At 54.1% G+C, this 22572-nt stretch overlaps 1 protein-coding gene across 1 annotated transcript; it reads left to right on the top strand.

The window, feature by feature from the left end:
• The first annotated feature begins 414 nt into the window (after positions 1–414).
• Positions 415–21503, top strand: LOC123344872 (zinc finger protein RFP-like). The gene is made up of 7 exons (XM_044981364.1): positions 415–875; positions 2785–2880; positions 3895–4125; positions 15598–15620; positions 16318–16433; positions 19012–19071; positions 20943–21503. The coding sequence occupies exons 1-7, from the start codon at positions 459–461 to the stop codon at positions 21455–21457; spliced, it is 1458 nt and encodes a 485-aa protein (XP_044837299.1). The 5' UTR covers positions 415–458; the 3' UTR covers positions 21458–21503.
• The last annotated feature ends 1069 nt before the right edge of the window (positions 21504–22572 follow it).

Below are 22572 nucleotides of genomic sequence, written 5' to 3'. Positions count from 1 at the left end.
AAAATATTGTCTGATCCCCCCCCATAATTTCCCACAACCGTGAACATTTTAATTGGAATGAAATGCTTAAAACCCAGATTGTTGTGCCGCTGGGAAAGTTTAAATCAATAAATATAAAAATTGCTTAAAACAAACATCATCTGTCAAAACTATATATTATAAAAAAATTCTGCCAAGCCTGACTATCACTCCTAACACACAGCTCCTGCAGGCTCATCCTCAGAGAGGGATGCCTCAGTGACCCACCCCACCAGCACAGGGGCTGATTGCAGGACCAGAGCCCTAGTGATACATTTTTTCACTAAAGCTTTCAGGGGTGAAATTAGTTGGGTCCTTCCTGCTCTGCAAACAGCCTGAGTCATTTTCAGGCAAGGAAACACCCTCTTGCTGCTGCAGGCGGGGCATGGTGTGAATTCAGGAAATTGAAACTAACCCTGATCCACTGCCCAGAGGGAGCCATGGCTGCAGAGAACCCCGTGGAAAGTCTCCAGGAGGAAGCAACATGTCCCGTCTGTCTGGAGTATTTCACAGAACCTGTCATTCTGGAGTGTGGGCACAATCTCTGCCGAGCCTGCATCAGCCAGTGCTGGGAGGGATCTGACACAGCTGCCTCCTGCCCTCAGTGCAGAGAAACTGTGCAAAAGAGAAACCTTAGGCCCAACTGCCAGCTGGAAAATGTCCTAGAAATTGCCAAGCGACTGAGTTTACAGGCAGCAAAGGGAGCAGGAGGGGACAGGGTGTGTGGGGAGCACCAGGAGGCTCTGAAACTGTTCTGTGAAGACGATCAAACCCCCATCTGTGTGGTGTGTGACAGATCCCGGGCTCACCGCACTCACACGGTGCTTCCCATACAGGAAGCTGCCCAGGAGTACAAGGTACAGAGTTGCTGTCCAGTCTAATGGGTAATAACTTTGGATGTTAATTATAGGTTAATGTTGTAACTGCGTCATTCAGCTGTGTGTAGCCTTCATTGCATGAAAGCTGATAGGGGGCGTTACAAGCTGTGGCTGGTATTACTGGTTGAATCACAGTGTTTATTGTTATTTGCATCCCCTACAGACCCCAGATAAGCTCTGACCTCGATTGTAGGAGGTCTTGCACAAAACCCAGTGATGGCCAATCCCTGCCCTGAGCCATTTACAGTCCAACTGGACAAGACAGACAAAGGGTGGGAGGGGAAACTGAGGCACGGTAAGGGGAAGTCACTTGTCCAAGGTGACTCAGCAGATCCTGGCAGAGCTGAATATAAAAACCTGGTTTTCCAAGGCCCAGTTCAATGCCCTAACCACTAGCTACTCTGCCCCTTTCAGCAGCACTGAGCAGTGATGAAGTGCAGACAGTAGGAGGAAAAGACTCCTTGATACAGGCCCTAGGCCCAGGAGGGAGATGAGGTTTCCCACTGGGATTGTGAACTCCTGTGCTGCTCCATGAGGAGTTCAACTCAGATGCTGCCGGCCTGCACTAGAGGAGATCACTGGGCTAAACGCTGTGTGGGACCCCGAGCACCTTGAGTCCACACCCACAAGGGCTCCAGACAGCGCAGGTCCATGCCAAGTACCACTGGGATTCGACTTATCTTCAGCAAAACTAACCCCTGGGCAGTGCGGACCTGTGCCAGTCTGACCTGTTCTCGTGTGTTCGTGGGCAAGGACCAGCCAAGGTGGTTCCATTAGTCCCACCAGGCAGCCTTTTGAAATCTCCCAGAATCCACTGCTTCCGGGGTCTTTGCTGGGGATGGTGGGGCAGCTACCCAGAGGCCATTGCCCTGGAAAGGGGCTAGGACAGCACTAGGGCAAACCCCAGCTGTTCCTAACAGAAACCAACACATCTAATGGGCTTTGCCTTAGGCCTTAGATCAGTGCTGTCCAATCCGTCCCATCCCCAGGGGTACAGGGCTGAAAGTCAATGGAGTTGGATTCCTTTGAGCATCCCAGCCTGTATGGCTGCCCCCGGAGGCTTATGGGGTTGGTATCACTGTTCATTAAATCTTCTCAAAAACATCTTTATAGATTCACCGCTAAGGGACACCAGTTTTCCACTGGTTCGACTCAATGAAGAGAGTGGACATAATAACTTCAAACAATCTGAATACAAAACCCACCCAATTTCCATAAATAAGGTTTCATTTCCTTGGTGTCTCTGATGTCCTACCTCTAGAAAGACCCACTGTTGTACACAGTATTGTTGTAACTGCGTTGGTCCCGGAATATTAGAGAGACAAGGTAGGTGAAGTAATACGTCGTCCCATCCCCATTATCCAGCCCGCTTATTCATGCCCATGACTGTCTGTAACCTGTTTGTATGAGTGATGTACCCCCACTGCCTCCTGACTATATCTTGATCCCACCCACCGTACACCCCATATTGGGGACATGACAGACTGTATATGGTATATGCTGTCCAATACCAAAACGCTAATATCCCCCTACAACCTGTATGTTACCCCCAATGACACAATAACTGACGCTTCAAACACTTTGTATCGTTTATTTTCAAATATTCTCTAATAAACTTTAAATCTGCTCATGGCCAGCTTCTGTGGGTGAATGACAAACTTTCAAACTTACACAGAGCTCTTCTTCAGACCTGGGAAAGTGTATGTTCCCCAGAGCTGAGTTGTGTGTAACTCTCTTACCAACAGGAGCTGGCCCAGCAGAAGATATTGCCTTACCCACCTAGTCTATCTAGGACGACTGACTGTTATCTTGAATTTTGGGTGGAAAACACCTCATCTACCCCCTACAACCCTCAAAATAAACCCACCAAATCATTTCTGTTTGTCAGGAAAAAATACAAGCCCATTTGAAGACTCTGAGGGAAGAGAGAGAAAAGCTGCTGGTATTTAAAGTGACTGGAGAGAAGAGAAGCCAGGAGTATCTGGTAGGTGCCTGTTGTTCTTCGCCTGCTGGGACATGGAGGTGGGAGGGATGTTTATTGGTAGATTTCTCTGTGGCCTTGTGTGTGTTTCTCCACAATCATGGGATGCTGTGTATGTGTGTGTGTGTGTGTGTGTGTACACACGTGTGCATATCACAAATGTTCTCTCCCTGGAGAAGGACAACAGCATCTTCTGCAGGATCTAAGATGCATTTTAATTAATGAGTTAATTACGACCCCTTGTGGCTTTCACAACATTTCTCCCAAACTGCACTGACTATACCCCAGTAGCCATGGAGACGGCCCTTTCAGAGAGATGGGGGCCCAATGGGAAGCTGTAAGGAAATCCTCTCCCTTGTGATCACAGTGTATAGTCAAGTGTCAGGATGTGAAGAATGGTGGGTTTTGAACCTCAGTCCACAGAGACTGTCATTACAACCCAGCCGCTCTCCAGAGCCAGCAGGGGAGGGGCTAGTGGAACTCTGGCCCCACCAGAGGATCTGCCTACGAAGCTCCCGATTGGAGCAGACGTTCGGATGCATGAATTACGCCAGCAGGAGTCACGTGAAGTTGTCCAAACAACTGAGTGAACTTCCGATCTGCTGCTGGACTGGACCCTGACTCTGGCTTGGCCCTGGCGTTGTTCCTGGCTCAGATATGACCTGCAGTACTGTTATCTGACTCCAGCTTAACCCTTCGTGTGGCTGCCTGACTCCAACTCCAGTCCCGATCCCTGGTGTGACTCCAGACACTGATTCTGACTCAGCCGTTGGCATGACTCCTGAGCTCGACTGTAGCCCCAACCCTTGGTGAGATCCTGACTTTGACTGCAGCTCTGATTTTGGCTGTAGTTCCCGATTTCCAGCTGCAGCTCTGAGCACTAGGCCTGATGGCTCATGTCCTGGTCTCTACACAGATGTGTTAGAGATTGTAAAGAAACTCTCTCTTGTAAGACTGTGTGGAAGGTCATCGGGCTCCGTCCATGTTCCTGACCAGCCCTTTCCTTATTTCTTATAGAAACAGACAGAAACTGAGAGGCAGAAGATTGTGTCTGAATTTCAGCAACTCCAGCAGTTCCTGGAGGAGCAAGAGCGACTCCTGCTGACCCAGCTGGAGAAGCTGGACGAGGAGATTATGAAGATACAGAATGAAAATATCACCAAACTCTCTGAGGAGATTTCCCATCTCAGTGAGCTGATCAGTGAGCTGGAGGGGATGTGTCAGAAGCCAGCAAGTGAATTCCTGCAGGTGAGATTGAACTGAAAACATCCCAAATCCCAACACAGGGACAGGACAGCTCCTGAACCACGGGCACAGGAGTCCAGCAGTCAGAGATCTCAGTGTAACTCAATGTGTGCATTGCTGACATGTGAATGATGATTGTTATTTGCAGACTCACAGACACATTGATATTAGAGATGGGATCTGCTACCAGCACACGGCAGCTGAGCTCTGGCCCAGCCGCGACTCCGTTCCCATGCGGGTGGAGCTGCTGGGCAGTGCATAGTGGGAGTACTTCCAGGTGGCGGTGCGGGGCGGCACGGAGAACACGGGCCCCCTCCCTGGGCTTCGTGGTGCTGCTGGTGGCTGAGGCGGATCAGTTCGTGCTCACTGCCCTCACTCCCGACATGCTGGCGGCCGAGGACCTGGAGAGCCCCCCGGACCTGCTGCTCTTCAGCCTCACCGCACCCTGGCCCAGCCCCGGCGGGCGGGAAGGCGAGGATCTCCAGCTGCAGGGCTGCCTGCTCAGCACCGATGAGCCCTACCGGCCACTCACCTCTTCACACACTCCAGGATCCCCTCTCGCCCCCGCAGCTCGGGCTCGGCTCCAGGGGACCCCGCTTCCCTCCCTCACCAGCTCCTCACACACTCCAGGAGCCCCTCTCACCGCCGCAGCTCGGGCTCGGCTCCAGGGGACCCTGCTTCGCTCCAGGGCCTGGGCTGCGGCGGCGGCAAGAGGGGCTCCCGGAGCATGTGAGGAGCCGGGGAGGGAGGGGGAGCCGAGCCCGGGCTGTGGCTGCGTGAGAGGGGCTCCCAGAGTGTGTGAGGAGCCGAGGAGGGAGGGAAGCGGGACCTGGGATGCAGGGAGGGGGGAGGGGTCCTGCTGCTGCTGCCGCTCTGAGTCTCCCCAGGGCAGCACGGCATTTCCCTGCCCGAGTGGGCTGTGCAGGGCGCCGCCAGGCTGGGCAGGGGGCGCGGATCCCAGCTCGTGCGCTGACAGGGCGAGTGGCTTTTTGTCACTCCAAGCAAAAAAAAACAAAAAAAAAGGGGGGGGGGGATTTTGCCACCCCTTAGAAAGTGCCGCCCCAAGCACATGCTTGGAGGGCTGGTGCCTAGAGCTGGCCCTGCCTGAATTGGTGCCTGGCTGGCGCGGTAGAAGGGGAGCTGCCCCACGCTCCAGAGGCAAGCCACCACTGGGATCGCTGCATTCGCCGCCAGCCCAGTACTGGTCTCAGTCTCGGGAACTTTCCCGACACCACTCACTGCCCAGCGACTGTTCAGGGCCCAGTCCATGTGGATCACTCTCAATGCCGGCCAGACTCCCGGCACTGCTCCTCTTCGCAGAGCAAATATCGACGGGACTGTGGCGGAGGTCACCAGCGGTCCTCATATCGAAGGAGGTACTGCAGTTGGTCGTGGCACGATCGTCGATGCTGTTCCCACTCGGACTCCCGCTCCAAATCTCCGCCAAGGCACCGTAGCCCTGGGTGTCGATCGCCGGCGTCCCGCTGTCGTAGGTCCGCCCATCGAGACCAATCACGGAGCAGCTACTACCGTTGGTGCTATTCCTCCGCATCGAGATCGCGGTCCTGTGGCCGACGCAGATCCCGACACCACCTCTACTCCCAGTTCAGAAACAGCAGCGAGTCATATGCCAGCCCAGCCTCTGCTCAAGGCCATTCATCTACAGGCCAGGCTAGCCAACTCGAACAGCCAGATCCGTCGGTGCTGCAGCAAGTGTGATGGCACTGAGCATCATTGTGGGCTCGCTCGGTGGCCAAGGCATTGGAAGCCCTGTTGGCCTCCACTACACCACTAGGAAAGGAATCGGTGGGACCCGTGTCCTCAGTACCGTGCCCAGAGTCCAACCAGGTGGTGGATCCTCCAGTGCCAGCCAACACCCAAAGCACCGCACCGGCCTCCTCGCCCCGTCCGGACGACCTGATTGTGACCCTGACCCGCTCCATCCCGCAGGAGGACTAGGTCCTCACCGTGCCAAACTCAGTGCTCACCACCCTGCGGTGGTGGTATGCCCCAAGCAACAGGCTCCAGAGGGTCCTGTTCTGGGACAGGGCCCCATTGTTGGAGCTGGTGTCCAGTGCATCAGACCTGGGCTGGGGGGCCCATGAGGGGAATTTTCAGACCCAAGGCCTGTGGTCTCTGCAGGACCTGACCCTTCACATAAACATCAAGGAACTCAGCGCTTGGCTACACTTGAAAGTTGCAGCGCTGGTGGAGGCTTTCCAGCACTGCAATTAGTAACCGTCCACACCTGCAAGGCACATCCAGCGCTGCAACTCCCTGGCTGCAGCGCTGGCTGTACACCTGGTCTGGTTGGGGTGTAGCGAATGCAGCGCTGGTGATCCAGCGCTGCTCATCAAGTGTGGACACACACCAGCGCTGTTATTGGCCTCCAGGCTATTAGGAGATGTCCCAGAATTCCTGTTCAGCCACTCTGCTCATCAGTTTGTACTCTACTGCTCTGGCCCCTCAGGTGACCCGCCCTTTAAATGCCCCGGGAATTTTAAAAATCCCCTTCCTGTTTGCTGCAGCCAGGTGTGGAGTGCAATCAGTTAATCTTTCCAGGTGACCATGCCTCCACGTGACAAACGAACCCCAGCATGGAGCAATGGCGAGTTGCTGGACCTCATTAGTGTTTGGGGGGAGGAAGCTGTGCAGTCCCAGCTGTGCTCCAGCCGTAGGAATTATGATACCTTTGGGCAGGTATCAAGGTCCATGCTGGATAGGGGCCATGAGCGGGACGCGCTGCAATCCAGGGTTAAAGTAAAGGAGCTGCGGAGTGCCTATTGCAAAGCCCGCGAGGGAAACTGCCGCTCTGGCGCTGCCCCCACGACCTGCCGTTTTTACAGGGAGATGGACGCGATACTTGGGGGTGACCCCACTGCCAATCCGAGAACCACGATGGACACTTCTGAGCAGGGTGGGGGACATGAGCAGCAGGAGGAGGAGGAGGGGGGGTGGAGAAAACCACGAGTGAAGCTACTGGGATGGGGGAAGACACCCCAGAGTCCCAGGAGGCATGCAGCCAGGAGCTCTTCTCAAGCCACGAGGAAGGTAGCCAATCGCAGCAGCCAGCACTTGCTGAAGGACAAGCAGAGGAGCGGGTTACCGGTATGCGGCTTTTATTTTCAGGGTGGAACTGTTTCGGGAGAGGAGGGGGGGTTAGGGCTGCATGCATGCATGCCTAGATGTGGAATAGCCCATTGATGTGGTCTATCACGTCGCGGTAATCGGCTGCAGTAATCTCCTCAAAAGTTTCAGCCAGAGCATGGGCAATGTGCCTGCGCAGGTTTATAGGGAGAGCCACTGTGGTCCTTGTCCCAGTCAGGCTAACGCGTCCGCGCCACTGTGCCGCGAGGGGTGGGGGGACCATTGCTGCACACAGGCAAGCTGCATAGGGGCCAGGGCGGAATCCGCATTGCTGTAGAAGAGCCTCCCGCTCTTCCCTAGTGACCCGCAGCAGGGAGATATCTTCCAGGAGTAACTCCTGTGGAAAATGTTGGGAGACTGTTTAGTGCAGATCCCCCCTGTAGCTGTTTGCTGTCCCCAACGCACAGAAACCCCTGCACAGCCCTGAGGCAATCTCAGTACCCCTTACTCACCATTTCGTGGCTCCTGTTGTGTTATGTGTGGTCTTATTTGGTATGGGCAAAGAATGCTAAAGTGAACACTGAAAACTCCTTCAGTGTGTGGGAATTACTGTTTGGATGAGATAATTAACAATGCCACCCTGTTAAATGTTGCCATTTTTGCCTTCAAGAAGTGACCTTGACTGCTGGACTGCCCAGATCTACCACAGCACAGAGACTACAGAATCTGAGGAAAAAGCCGCGAAAAACCAAGGAAGACATGCTGAAAACAGTTATTGAACACTCTGCTCGAGAGAGAGTAAACAGCTGCAGGAGTGGAGAGAAAGGGGAAGCAGGATCCGCCAGAGGGAAAGCAGGATCCGCCAGAGAAACGCAGTGGACAGGAGGAAAAGCAAAGAGCAGCTGCTAAGCATCCTGTCGCACCAAGCGGACTCTATCGAGTCACTCGTAGCCATGCAAGCAGAGCACTACCGTGCTACTCCCCCGCCCCCCCGTCCCAAAGCTTTTCCCCTTGTGCCCCAATGTCAGCTCCAAACCCCCTTCCCCAGCATCCAGGTTCTTACCACCACCAGCTGCCTCCAACACCTGTACGTTCACCAACCGGCCCTGAGAACTACGACCCTTACCCTCTGCACTCAACCCCCATCACCATGCAGTATACACACCCTGAAGTGCAGCAGCCATTCCACAGCACTGCAGACAGGACATATGCAAACCTGTGACTGTACAGTTCACCAACCCACCCCCATAACCTTTTAGGTTCCTGAAATGTTGTGTGTCTGTCAATGAAGTTTTTTTCTTTTCAATAAAATAAATCTTGGCTTTGAAAACAGTCTTTATTATTGCAGATAGTGAAATATACCTTATCCCAGTAAAGAAACAGTCACTGCAAATCATGTTAGGGATAATAGAATCCTAACAGTGTAACCACTGCACTTCACTCCCATGCAAGGCAGCAAACATTACTGTTGGCTTTCAGCCTCAAATTCTTCCCTCAAGGCATCCCTAATCCTTGTAGCCCTGTGCTGGGCCTCTCTAGTAGCCCTGCTCTCTGGCTGTGCATATTCAGCCTCCAGGACTTGAACCTCGGAGGTCCATGCCTGACTGAATGTTTCACCCTTCCCTTCACAAATATTATGGAGGGTACAGCATGCGGATATAACCGCGGGGATGCTGCTTTCCCCCAAGTCTAGCTTCCCATACAGGGACCTCCAGCGGGCTTTTAAACGCCCCAAAGCACACTCCACAGTCATTCGGCACCGGCTCAGCCTGTAGTTGAAACGGTCCTTGCTCCTGTCAAGCTTCCCTGTATAGGGTTTCATGAGCCAAGGCAGTAACGGGTAAGCGGGGTCTCCAAGGATCACAACGGGCATTTGGACGTCCCCTACTGTGATCTTCCGGTCTGGGAAAAAAGTCCCTGCCTGCATCTTCCTGAACAGGCCAGTGTTCCGAAAGATGCCTGCATCATGCACCTTTCCAGGCCAGCCTGTGTTAATGTCAATGAAACGCCCACGGTGATCCACAAGCGCCTGGAGAACCATAGAGAAATACCCCTTCCGATTAACGTACTCGGATGCTAGGTGGGGTGGTGCCACAATAGGAATATGCGTCCCATCTATCGCCCCTCCACAGTTAGGGAAACCCATTTGTGCAAAGCCATCCACAATGTCCTGCACGTTCCCCAGAGTCACGGTCCTTCTTAGCAGGATGCTATTAATTGCCCTGCAAACTTGCATCAACACGATTCCCACGGTCAACTTTCCCACTCCAAACTGGTTCCCGACCGACCGGTAGCTGTCTGGAGTTGCCAGCTTCCAGATTGCAATAGCCACCTGCTTTTCCACCGTCAGGGCAGCTCTCAATCTCGTGTCCTTGCGCTGCAGGGTGGGGGCGAGCTCAGCACACAGTCCCATGAAAGTGGCTTTTCTCATACGAAAGTTCTGCTGCCACTGCTCGTCATCCCAGACTTCCATGACGATGTGATCCCACCACTCAGTGCTTGTTTCCCGAGCCCAAAAGTGGCGTTCAATGGTGCTGAGCATTTCCGTGAATGCCACAAGCAATGTAGTGTCACACGCGGCAGGCGACTCGATATCGATATCATCGTCGGACTCCTCACTGTCACTTTGGAGCTGAAGGAATAGCTCAACTGCCAAACGTGTTGTGCTGGTGACACTCATCAGCACAGTCCTCAGCAGCTCGGGCTCCATTTCCCACAGAAATCGCGATTCACAGACGGAGAGTAAAAAACAGAAAGAGACTCACAATGGCGCCAAACGTGGCCGGAAAAACTGTGAATGCTGGGATGTGAAGCAATGCACCACGGGGCGTTGGGACAGGAAGCGGAATGACCCGCACCCTTCCGTCCCCTTCCCACAACCCACAGCGCCAAAATGGGACGAGGTGCTCTATGGGATAGCTGCCCACAATGCACCTCTCAATACAGCGCTGGAAATGCTGCAAGTGTGGCCACACTGCAGCGCTGGTAGCTGTCAGTGTGGCCACACACCAGCGCTGTCCCTACACGGCTGACCGACCAGCGCTGTAACTCCCAGCGCTGCAATTTTCAAGTGTAGCCAAGCCCTGAGTCATGTTCAGGCAAGGAAACACCCCCTTGCTGCTGCAGGCGGGGCAGAGTGTGAATTCAGGAAATTGAAACTAACCCTGATCCACTATCCAGAGGGAGCCATGGCTGCAGAGAACCCCGTGGAAAGACTCCAGGAGGAAGCGACATGTCCCGTCTGTCTGGAATATTTCACAGAACCTGTCAGTGTGGAGTGTGGGCACAATTTCTGCCGAGCCTGCATCAGCCAGTGCTGGGAGGGATCCGATACAGCCGCCTCCTGCCCTCAGTGCAGAGAAACTGTGCAACAGGGAAACCTCAGGCCCAACAGGCAGCTGGCAAATGTTGTAGAAATCGCCAAGCGGTTGAGTTTACAGGCAGCAAAGGGAACAGGAGGGGACGGGGTGTGTGGGGAACACCAGGAGGCTCTGAAACTGTTCTGTGAAGAGGATCAAACCCCCATCTGTGTGATCTGCAGAGAGTCCCGGACTCACCGCGCTCACACGGTGGTTCCCATCCAGGAGGCTGCCCAGGAGTACAAGGTAGGGAATTGCTGTCAAATTTAATGGGTTAACTTTGGGGTTTTAATTACAGGCTAATTTTACTGAAAGTTCCCTGTCACGGGTGTGACTCATCATTCAGCTCTGTAAAGTCTTCATTGTGTGGGGAGATGCTATAACGAAATTAATGATCTGGCAGCGAGGCAACAGAGGCAAAATATCAAAACTTGAAAGCAGGATCTACACCCCGCGCCCGAAGCACCGCTCACTCCATACCCCCCCCTCTCCATTGCTTGCTCTCCCCCACCCTCACTCACGTTCACTGGTCTGTGGCAGGAGGTTGGGATTCAGGTGGGGGTGCGGGCTCTGGGCTGGGGCCGAGGGGTTTACAGTCTGGGAGGGGGCTCTGGGCTGAGCCTGGGGCAGGGGGTTGGGGAGCAGGAGAGGGCTCCAGGCTGGGGCAGAGTGTTGGGGTGCAGGTGAGGGCACAGGGTGCTGGCTCTGGGAGGAGGGTCAGGGCTGGAGTAGGGGGTTGGGGTGCAGGAGGGGGTGAGGGAAGCTGGCTCCAGCTGGGCAGCACTGACTTACCTCAGGTGGCTCCTGGTCAGTAGAGCAACGGGGCTAACGCAGGCTCCCTGCCTGTCCCAACCCTGCGCCACTCCTGGAAGGGGCCAATGTGCCCCTGTGGCCCCTGGAGGGGAGCATGTGGCTGCACACGCTGCCCCTCTCTGCAGGAACTACTCCCGAAGCTCCCATTGGCCACAGTTCCCCGTTTCCGGCCAATAGGAGCTGCGGGGGCGGTGCTTGCAGGCAGGAGCCCCGTGAAGAGAACCCTGCCCTTACCCCAGGCTGCAGGGGCAAGCTGGCCCCTTCTGGGAGTGCCAAACAGCTGCCAGAGATTGCGATCGACTGGGAGAATCTCCAGGATCAACTAGTTGATCGCAGTCGACTAGTAGGTGACCACTGGTCTAGCTAGACAAAAGGTGGGAAGGGAAACTGAGGCACAAAGCGGGGCAGCGAGTTGCACATAGTCACCGAGCGTGTCAATGACAGAGCTTAGCAGAGAACCCAGATCTCCCTCGACCCAGTCCAAGACCCGAACCACTTTGCCATGCTGACATCTTAGCATCAGCCCCACCCAGTGATGAATTGTGTCCGTTAGGAGGGAGAGACGCCTTGATAAAGGTCCCAGGCCCGGCAGGGAGAGGAGGTTTCTCACTGGGATTCTGAACTCCTGTGTTTCTCCATGAGGGGTTAAACTCAGATGCTGCCAGCCTGTACTAGAGGAGATCACTGGGCTAAACGCTGTGTGGGACCCCGAGCACCTTCAGTCCGCACACAAAAGGGCTCCAGGCAGCTCAGGTCCATGCCAAGTACCGCTGGGATTACACTGGGTTGTAGCAAAACCAACCCCAGGCTGGAGCTGACCACTGCCAGTCTGACCTGTTCTCTTGTGTACGTGGGCAAGGACCAGCCAGAGTGGTTCCATTAGTCCCACCAGGCAGCCTTTTGAAATCTCCCTGAATGCACTGCTTCCGGGATCTTTACCAGGGAATGGGACCGTGGGGTACCTACCCGGGGGCATTGCCATGGAGAGGGGTTAGGGCAGCACTGGGGCAACCCCCAACCCATTCTTTATACAAATCTGCATCATGTCTAATTAGGGAGGTCACTGAGGCATCCCCAGAACACGGGAGACCCTCACACCTGCCTGCATGGGCCCGTCCTCACCAGTATCAGTCACCCTGTGCGGACCCCACCACCGTTTTTTCCAGCGTGCCACCCACCTGCATCATTCTGCATGAAGGTGCCACCCCAGCCCTGCCCGCACCCTCACGGGTGTCCTCCTGCATCCTCAGTCTCCTCCTCTCCCTTTTGCACAAGACAAAGCCACGTCCAGTGCTGGGTCCCTACTGGACAGGGACAGTGCTCCACAAAACTGGACTGTGCAGCTTCAAACCAGATGAATGGCCTCCCGACATCTCACGAGTTTTGCCCTGGTGCTTAGACCAGCTCTGCCCAACCAGTGCAGCTCCAGGGCTTCAGGGCTGAAATCCCAGCCCATATTTAAACCCTGGTGGCTTCTGAGATTTGTATCACTTTGTTTGTTAAACCTTCAAAAAACAGGTTTATTGATTCACCCCCATGTGACTCCAGTGCCCTGTTATGCTCTGTACCATTAATCAGTTCACAAATACCAGTAAAGCTTGGGTATAATTGAGATCTCTTGCTAATTACTAAAAACACTGAACCAGAATTGGTAACGAGTCTGAATGTGACACGCTCCCAGTTTCCATTAATGAGGTTTCATCACCTTGGTGGTCCTGATGTCGCAAAGCGATTAGAACCACAGTCATCTTGGGGTTTCGGGTGGAAAAACACCCACTTCCAAGCACCTCTCAACTATCCAGATGAAACTTCCCAAATCATTTCTGTTTCTTCAGGAAAGAATCCAGGCCCATTTGAAAACTCTGAGGGAAGACAGAGAAAAGCTGCTGGGATTGAAAGCGACTGGAGAGAGGAATTGCCGGGAATATCTGGTAGGTGCCTGTTGTTATGAACCAGAAGGGACTGGCAGTGGGAGGTCTGATTGGAGGCAGACTCCTGTGTGGCCTACGTGAACATGGGCTTGTGTGTGTTTCTCCATAATCACGGATTGCTGGGTTTGATTCATGTGCAGACAAGCCCTAAGCTTTCATTTCAGTTGATGAGTAGCCCTTGTGGCTTGCCTGAATTCACACAAATGTCCCCATGAAGTGCTTGTCCACTGTGTCTAGACATTTTGTGCATTTTTTTAAAGATTGTTTCTTTTAACTCCCCTGACGTCTCAGTCAGTGTAGTGCTGAGTCCTGCCTCCTGCTGCTCTGGGTCTGAATTTCCACAGACCATAAATAACAAAAGATGCTGACCATGACTGACAGAGAAACATCCCTTTCACAGGGATACAGGGGCGAACAGGGAAGCTGTGAGAGAATCCCCTGCCTATACCCACAGGGTAGAGTCAAATGTCAGAAATCTGAGGATTTTCAAAGAAAATCACCCTCCTGCACACTCAGCTCTCCATGAAAGGATCCTGGGCTCCGTCCATATGTCCCTGACCAGCCCTTGCCCTATTTCATACAGAAACAAACACAAACCGAGAGGCAGAAGATTGTGTCTGAATTTCAGCAATTGCAGCAGTTCCTGGAGGAACAAGAGCGACTCCTGCTGGCCCAGCTGGAGAAGCTGGACAAGGAGATTGTGAGGATCCAGAATGAAAATCTCAGTAAACTCTCCCAGCAGATTTCCTGTCTGAGTGAGCTGATCAGTGAGATGGAGGGGAAGTGTCAGAAGCCAGCGAGTGAATTCCTACAGGTGAGACTGAATGAGAAACATAGGTGGGTGCTCCAGGACAGCCAGCTCTCCCCCTCAGTGCTACCCACCGTCAGCCCTGCCGATCAACTCCTCCTTCTTCTTCCAGCACCATCTGCCTGCTGCAATCAGCTGTTCCACTGTGTGCAGGAGATGCTGGGAGGAAGGGAGGGGGAGGAGCGGGGAGGGAGTGTGCTCAGGTTAGGATTCCCTCCCCACTTTGAACTCGGGGGGACAGATGTGGGGACCCACATGAAAGACCCCCTAATCTTATATTCCATCATCTTAGGTTAAAAACTTCCCCAAGGCACAAGTTCCTTTCCTTGTCCTTGCTGCCACCACCAAGTGATTTAAACAAAAATTCAGAGATGGGTCACTTGGAATCCCTATTCCCCCAAAATATCCCCCCAAGCCCCTTCACCCCCTTTCCTGGGGAGGTTTGAGAATAATATACCAACCAATTGCCTTTAATGTAAGTACAGACCAGATCCTTATCTTTGGGACACTAAAATCAATCAGGTTCTTTAAAGAAGAACTTGATTATAAAGAAAAAAGTACAAGAATCACACCTGCAAAATCAGGATGGAAGGTAACTTTACAGGGTAATAAAAAGATTTAAAACACAGAGGACTCCCCTCTGGACTCAGCTTCACAGTTACAAAAACAGGACTAAAACTACCTCTTCGCATAGGGAAAATTCACAAGCTAAAACAAAAAAATAACCTTACGCATTTCCTTGCCTTAGTTAGAATTTTTGTAAACTTAGATGGATTATTTCAGGTAGGTTTTCAGGAGCTGTTGTCCCTGCTTGGTCTATCTCTCTATCAGGAGAGGGAACGAAGAAACAGAGCCCAAACAAAACCTCCCGCAACCCACCAGAATTGAAAGTGTCTTCTTTCCTTATCGGTCCTTCTGGTCAGGAGCCAACCAGGTTATCTGAGCTTCTTAACCCCTTAGAGCTAAAGCGATTCAGTACAGGTGCAAGGAGGTATTTTATGTTACTCTTTCCTTTACATTTATGGCAGCTCACAAGAGGAGGCGAGGAAGAGACAGGGTGGAGGTTGAGTGGGAGTGGGAAGAGTTGGGTTTGGGTGTGGCATTGGGGAAAGGTTTGGAGTGGGGGTGCGGCATGGGGTTGAGCACCCCCAGGGACAATTGGAAACCGGCACTCATCATTAGAAACATGCCAGACCCCCACAGAGGGAGGAGCGGGCTGCTGAATCATAAGCACTGGAGTCCAGCAGTCGGAGATCTCAGTGTAACTCGGCATGTGCACTGCTGACATCTGAGTGAGTATTATTCTTAGCAGAGTCACAGAGATATGAAAGATGGAAAAGCCCCATTAGCTCAGGGAATCAATGGCCCTGGGCCCAGGGCAGGGTCTTTTCCCCCATACTTCCTAAATCCCTTTCCTGGAATCCCCTGTGTGTGTGTGTCAGAGAGGATTGAATTATTTTGTCTCTCTCTCCTCTAGGATGTCAGAACCACCTTGAGCAGGTATGTGGCTCCCTCGCACTCCACAATGCTGGGAAGAAGCTTGATGATGAGGGTAGCACCGCATCTCCCCAGGGCTCTACAGCAAAATGTGTGTGGAGATCACATGTTGGATACAAATCTCTCTGATCAACTCCATCCTGGGGTGCTCACTCTTGTACAGAAGACTCTGTAATTCTCCAGTCAGTGGGAAGGATTGACCTCAAGTGTTCCGTAGAGATGTCACATCCCTGGGGGACTGGCTGCCTCAGGATTGTGGAGATGGACTATGGGCCTGTCACTGCTGGGTCCTGGTCACTATTCAGCCCAGGGCAGTAGTTTTCAAGAGTCTTTCCCCATCTCAGGGCTGTTTGGAGACCTGTGAGAAATGGTGTTTCAGTCTAGTTCCTAGAGGCAGATTTCTACAGCACTTCACCTGGGAACCTCCTGTCCCTCAGAGCATGGAGGCCAAGGAGCGAATTGGCCATGGAGACTCAATTCCCCTTTTGTCCCCAGAGCTGATCTGTCCAGACCAGAGTTGAAGAATATTAATGACCTTTGAAGGGAAGGTTGCTTGGCCCTGGGCTGTGTTGCACCTGCTCTGAGGCTGGGAGAAGTCGAGGAATTCTAACTCCAGGCCCATTAGAGCAGCGACTCACTAGCCAGAACTTATAATGAGTCACACAGTAAAATATAATCATGTGAAATTGTTTCCCTCCAGGTGTGAGAAGGGGAAGTTCCAGCAGCCAGAGGAGATTTCTCCTGAACTGGAAGAGCGAGTCAGTGATTTCTCCCAGAAAACGATTGTGCTAATGGAGATTCTGGGGAAGTTCAAAGGTACCTAGAAAGGATCTAGGAATGGAAATTGGGATAAGCCTCTGAGAAGAGAATGGTGCTGATCAATTGGTTCACACTTAGATGATGCTGTTAAATTAAGAAATGACTCCAAGACTTTAAGGCCAGAAGGGACCATCATGGTCATCCATTCTGACCAACTGCACACTGCAGGCCACAGAATCTCACCCACCCACTCCTGCAATTGACCCCTAACCTCTGGCCAAGTTACTGAAGTCCTTAAATCATGATTTTAAAACTTCAAGTGTAACTGGTTGAGCACTCAGCAGTGCGGCGCCTCCTGCTGGTCAGTCAGGGAATTAGCTTTTCCGCTCCAGAGCGCCCACTGCTGGCCAGCGTCTCTCCTGCCTCAGGCCCCTCCATGTCCCTCCTGGACCCCAGTGCCCCTTACCTTGGGGTGCTGCCCACAGCAGTACCCCCACACTCTGGGTCTGCTCTCCCAGGGGCATCTCAACCCTCTATACCCACCTTGACTCAGTGGTTACTGCCAGTCATCTAGCCCCCTTTCTCTGGGGCAGCCTGCAGTCTGCAATGTCCACTCATCATTAGCAAAGAGGTTGGACCTACTGCCTTTCTAGCCCTAGTACCATCCCTGGCCCTTAACAAGGCCTCAGCCTGGGGACTTGCCAGGCCAGAGCTCCCCAGCTCTGCCTGCCCCGCCCCAGCCCTGCTCTGTGTAAGGTACCTTGTGCTCTGCGCCCAGGCAGCCCTGCAGTGAGACTCTTGCCTGCCTAGCTCCCAGCCCTTTGATCAGGGCCAGTTGTGGCCTAATTGGGTGTGGCCCCAGCTGTGGCTGCCTCCCCAGTCAGCCGACCTCAGCTGCTTTTCACCTTTTACCTCCTTTTATTCCAGGAACAGGGTAACTGCCCCACTACCCCTGTCCCTGTTCTTTTATTAGTTGTCCCCCGCACTTAGTGGGTTTCCGTGGCCCTGTGGATCCTCCCCTTAGGCTGGGGGGGGGGGATCCGTTAGCATGGGGCGGGCTTCCGCCCGCCCCCTCTCCCGGATAACCCAATAGATACCCCTGTCCCTGTTATTTTATTAGTTGTGCCCCGCAATTAGTGGGTTTCTGAGGCCCTGTGGAACCTCCCCTTAGGCTGGGGGGGGATCTATTAGCATGGGGCGGGCTTCACCCACCCCGTTTCCCGGAAACCCAATAGATACCCCTGTCCCTGTTATTTTATTAGTTATCCCCCGCAATTAGTGGGTTTCTGAGGCCCTGTGGAAGCTCCCCTTAGGCTGGGGGGGGTTCCGTTAGCATGGGGCGGGCTTTGCCCGCCCTGTTTCCCGGAAACCCAATAGATACACAAGTTACAGAGAAGCCACCATTGACTCTAGTTTCAAACTGCAACTAACCCGTGCCCCAGGCTGCAGAGTAAGGAAGGAAAAAAATCCCCAGGCTCTCTGTCAATCTGACTTGGGGGGAAATCCCTTCCCCACCCCAGATATGATGGTCAGTTGGATACCGAGCATTTTGGCAAGACCCAACAGCCAGACACATGGCAAAGAACTCTCTATAGCTCAGAGCCCTCCCCGTCTACTGCCCCATCACCAGCCATGGGGCACATTTCTCAAAGGTGGATCCAGCCCATCACTGAGCTCTGGTCCCGTTTGCAGCTAGTTTGGGCTAAATGGGCTGTAGGGAAGGAGAAAGCCCCTCCCCCACTGTCAGGGATCCCTCCAGCACAGGCACCTCTTGTGCCTCCTCCCCAGCAGCTGCAGGCACAAGGCGTGTTCCTGAGAGGGCTGGGAATGGGGTGGGGGTGGTGAGGGCGGGTGGAAGAGGGAGGGGGTGGATGAGGGATAGTGTAAAGCTGGGCCTCTGACACTCTGCACGCTGGGCAAGACACACCGGGGCCATTGTCATAGGGATGTAGCTCTGGCTGGCTTCAGAACTTCCTCAGCCTGTGCCAAGGTCTGCACCGGCCCCTGCAGCCACTGAACAGCAGAGTCACAAATGGCCCCTCCCCTCTCTCCTTTTCCCGGTACAGGGGGGAATCGGACCCTTTGAGCCAATCCTCCCCCACCTCAATTTCCACCTTGATAAAATAATTTTACTATTATTTCCATTTCTGCCTATGGAGGACGAGGTCCCGTCGTGCTGTTCTCTGTAGAGGCGCTGAGTAAACAGACCCAACAGCTCACAATTAGAGCCAGAATTTCACAAACTCTCAACATCCAGTTAGTGTCACAGGGACGCAAGTGGGTAAAGTTACCTTTATGCCAAAGTCTTTGCAGGCTCTGGGTCTAGGTTACGACAAAAGGCAGCAAGTGAATGAGACAAACCAACTGGAGTCTGAAGGGAGGGAGGGGATGAGGAGGGAAAAGTAAATGTCTCCTGGGATAGTTGTGAGGCTGTAGGGCTGCTGGCTCCATTGCTGAGAGATGCCTGATTGAGAGGGGAAATAGATTTCAGACCTTTTTATATTAAATACCTGAGTGTGTCTCTGGGCCTCTCTGTCTGTTTCTCTGTCATAATTATAAAACAGTTTCAGAGTGGGGATGCTCTTATGAATATGAAAGTCTGAAATCTCACCTCTCTTCTCCTTTCTCCCCCAAGACACTCTGCCGTCTGAACTGGAGAGAAAAAGGGGAGGATCATTTGGAGCACACAGACAGGGTGAGTCTGCAGGTGAAGATTGCCTTTAAATTATGAGAAAATTCCAGAGAAAACGTCTTCATGAGATTGTAGCTAAAGTTACCAACCAAACTGACAGCGACCATGACACACACAGCCCTAAAAATAACACATTAAACAGTAAGGAGATCCAGGGGCCCATGTCTCCCCCCCCCCCCCCCCCGCCCCAACACACACACACTTTTAAAGGTGGGATGACCAGGACACTTTTCAGCATGGGCATAGTTTGGGGGAAGAGGGCCACGTTGCCCCCCCCACACTGCAAGCCTTGGCAGGGGTGGAGCATCGCAGGCAGTATCTGTGCTTAGGGCAGGGCAGCTGATCAGATCCTCTCTGTGTAGTGCAGCCTGTGCCCATGGCACCAACCGCTCCCTGGTGCTGGCCACTCTCAATGGCCCCACCCCTGCTCCCCTTTCCCTCAGGCCCTGGCTAGGCCAGAAGCCAGAACCAGGCTGCCATCCAGGGACCGCACTGGGGAGCCCTGGATCCAGGGCCGGCTCCAGAGCCCAGCGGGGCAAGCACCCGCCTGGGGCGGCCCTTTCCCGGGGGGGCGGCAGGCTGGGCCGGCGGACCTGCCGCAGTCATGCCTGCGGGAGGTCCACCGGAGCCCCGGGAGCAGCGGACCTGCCGCAGGCATGACTGCGGAGGGGACGCTCTGCCGGCGGCTCCAGTGGACCTCCCGCAGGCATGACTGCGGACGGTTCGCTGGTCCCGCGGCTCGGCTGGACCTCCCGCAGGCATGACTGCGGCAGCTCCATCAGAGCCGCCGGATCTGCGAACCGCCCGCAGCTGCGGGAGGTCCAGCCGAGCCGAGCGACCAGCGGACCCTCCGCAGTCATGCCCGCGGGAGGTCCGCTGCTCCCGCGGTTCGGGGGCGCCTCCTGGGCATGACTGCTTGGGGCGGCCGAATTTGTAGAGCCGCCCCTGCCTGGATCCTCCACCTGCCCAGGGTGGTGAACCCTGGGGAGTGGAGACATGGGCTGGGGGCTGCTCTCAGAGCCCCCGGATCCATTTCCAGGGCAGATAGAGTGTCAGGGGCTCTCCATAGCGGGCAAGTCTCCCAGCCTGGCCAGGGGGCAGGGCCTCGGTCAGGGCCACGGAGGGGGCGGGGACACAAAAACAGTCCTGACACCACCCTTAGTGCTGAGTTCATCCCCATTCTGATGAACAGAAACCTCTTAACTGAGTCACACATGAACAGAGCTCCCTGCCACATCCCTCTGCTTCACCCCGGTGCAGGAGGTCTCCCCATCGCTCTTCTCCAATATCCTGCCTTTCCTTTGGGCAGGGCTGGGTTCACCCATTGGAACTGCTCACTGCTTCCTGGATGGGGGAGATGCTCTCCCTGTGAGGCTGGCAGCTCCTCCCCTCTCTCTGGGCTGGGGATGGGGCTCCCCCATCCAATGCTATTTCCCACTCTCTGGTCTTCAGTGGCTGTTCCCCATTGCTGCACCTTCCTCTCTGTTCCCTGGCCTGGGAGTGGAGGCTGCATTAGGGGAGGGAGCTTCCCTCTGGGGTGTAAAGCTGGTACCTGCCACTTCTGCTCCCTCAATAAAAGCTTCTGAAGCCTTCCTGGCTGTGTCTGTGCTGCTGGGAATGGGGCAGCACCAGCAGCGGAATGTGGGAGCTGAAGTTTCTGTGATAAATGAGAAACTAATGAAGTGGGAGCCATTACAAAGACTGGAGAGCTGCAGTGACACCTCTGCTTAGTCTCAAGTGCCCAGGACAGAGGCAGCTCTCTGGGATCCAGGCTTGTCCCAGCCAGGACGGGCCACTGGGGAGTGTGAGAAATGGTCCCAGCCTCACCCAGCGCTGAGCTCTGCCCCTAACGCTCTGATTCTCTCTTCCCCCAGCGAATGTGACTCTGGATCCAGACACGGCTCATCCCAACCTCATCCTGTCTGAGGATCAGAAAAGTGTGAGATGGGGAGACACACAGCAGCAACTGCCCAACAAACCTGAGAGATTTGACACTCAGCCCTGTGTGCTGGGCTGTGAGGGATTCACCTCGGGGAGACATTGCTGGCAGGTGGAGGTGGGGGATGGGCCATTCTGGGCTGTGGGGGTGGCCAGAGAGTCTGTGGGGAGGAAGGGAGAGATCAGCTATAGCCCTGAGGGGGGGATCTGGGCTGTGCAGCAGTGGAAGGATCAGTTCCGGGCCCTCACCTCCCCTGTGACCCCCCTGCCCCTGAGCCGGGTCCCCAGCAGGATCCGGGTTTGTCTGGACTGTGACCGGGGGCAGGTGACATTTATCGATGCTGGTGACGAGGCCCCGATCTTCACTTTCCCGCCGGGCTCCGTCCCTGGGGGGAGAATCCGACCCTGGCTCTGGGTGGGGCTGAGATCCCGGCTCTGCCTGTGTCCCTGAGACACATAGTTGAGGGGGGAACCGGAAATTAGCCTCTCTAGCCTCATGAAGCCCAGTCTCTATGACCTTGGAGGACTCCCATCTACGGAGCCTCTGGCGCCTCATCTCTATGGCCCCTGGAAGCACCTCCCCCGCCCTCTCTGCAGCCCCAGGGATGAGACTAGGGAAGAACCTCTGAAGCTGCAGGAGGGGCCCTGAGGGGCAGAGGTGGGGGCTGGGCAGGGGGCAGCACTAAGAGCCGGGCAGGGGGCAGGCGGAGGTGGGGGTGGCAGGGACACAGCATGAATCAATCAGGGTTTGGAGTTTGGGGAGAAGCAGCAGCAGCCAGGAGCGTTTTGTACAGATCTGTGTCCTTAGATCTCACTGGGGGCTCCCAGCTGGGGATCAGCATGAGGGGAAGGGATAAGATCAGGGAAAGAAGAGAGCAGCCGAGGGGGATGATCTGTGACAGGGAGGAGAGACACAGGGAAATAGGGGATGGAAAGTGAGGCTAGAACAATAATGAATAGAAAAGGACAGTATGGAAGGAAAGGGAACGTGAGCGGGATGGGGAGATTTATTACACGTTACTGAAAGTGAGACCGTAACTCATTAATTCCCTGTATTAATTCCGGGACGACTGTCCTGTTGTTGTGCCATTAAAAAAAACTGTTCTCAGTGGTTGGGGAATCTCCTTTCCGTGCTGTGGTTATTAAGGCTCCTTCTCGGCTCCATTTACTTGCCACCTTTAGTTACTGACTGTAAATAAAACTTTACAAACGATTCTTTGTATTTGGTCCAATTTACTGTCCCAGCTGCAGGTGCTGGTGGCAGAGTCCTGGGATTTGCTTCCTGACTTGGTTGTGCCCCCCCACCCAACCTCCACAGGGAATATTGTGCCCCTAAGATGAGTTTGGGGTTTACTGGGATGTGTCATGCTCCAGCCAGGGCTCTGTCTCTGTCCTTAATTTGTAGGCAACTAGAAAATCAAAGTCTGCAAAGCTTTAGGGGCTAAACTGCCTAGACAATGGATGGGCATCACACACCTTACAGTGCGATTCACAAAAGCCAGCTCACTAGGCGGGGAGCCATCTCAGCTAGGCAATGGGAGAGGTGACAAGGGGGGAGGGGTGTCC

The sequence above is a fragment of the Mauremys mutica genome, chromosome 12, assembly GCF_020497125.1.
Source record: "Mauremys mutica isolate MM-2020 ecotype Southern chromosome 12, ASM2049712v1, whole genome shotgun sequence".
NCBI classification, from domain to species: domain Eukaryota; kingdom Metazoa; phylum Chordata; order Testudines; family Geoemydidae; genus Mauremys; species Mauremys mutica.
Note: the sequence above shows the minus strand (reverse complement) of the source record. Positions and strands in the feature narration are given on the sequence as shown.

Bases quoted from the DNA above. Each gene is read 5' to 3' on its own strand.
- LOC123344872 (XM_044981364.1), top strand. From the start codon at position 459: ATGGCTGCAGAGAACCCCGTGGAAAGTCTCCAGGAGGAAGCAACATGT. The intron at 876-2,784 runs GTACAGAGTTGC...TCTGTTTGTCAG, and splicing joins AAGCTGCCCAGGAGTACAAG to GAAAAAATACAAGCCCATTT. The intron at 16,434-19,011 runs GTACCTAGAAAG...TTCTCCCCCAAG, and splicing joins GATTCTGGGGAAGTTCAAAG to ACACTCTGCCGTCTGAACTG.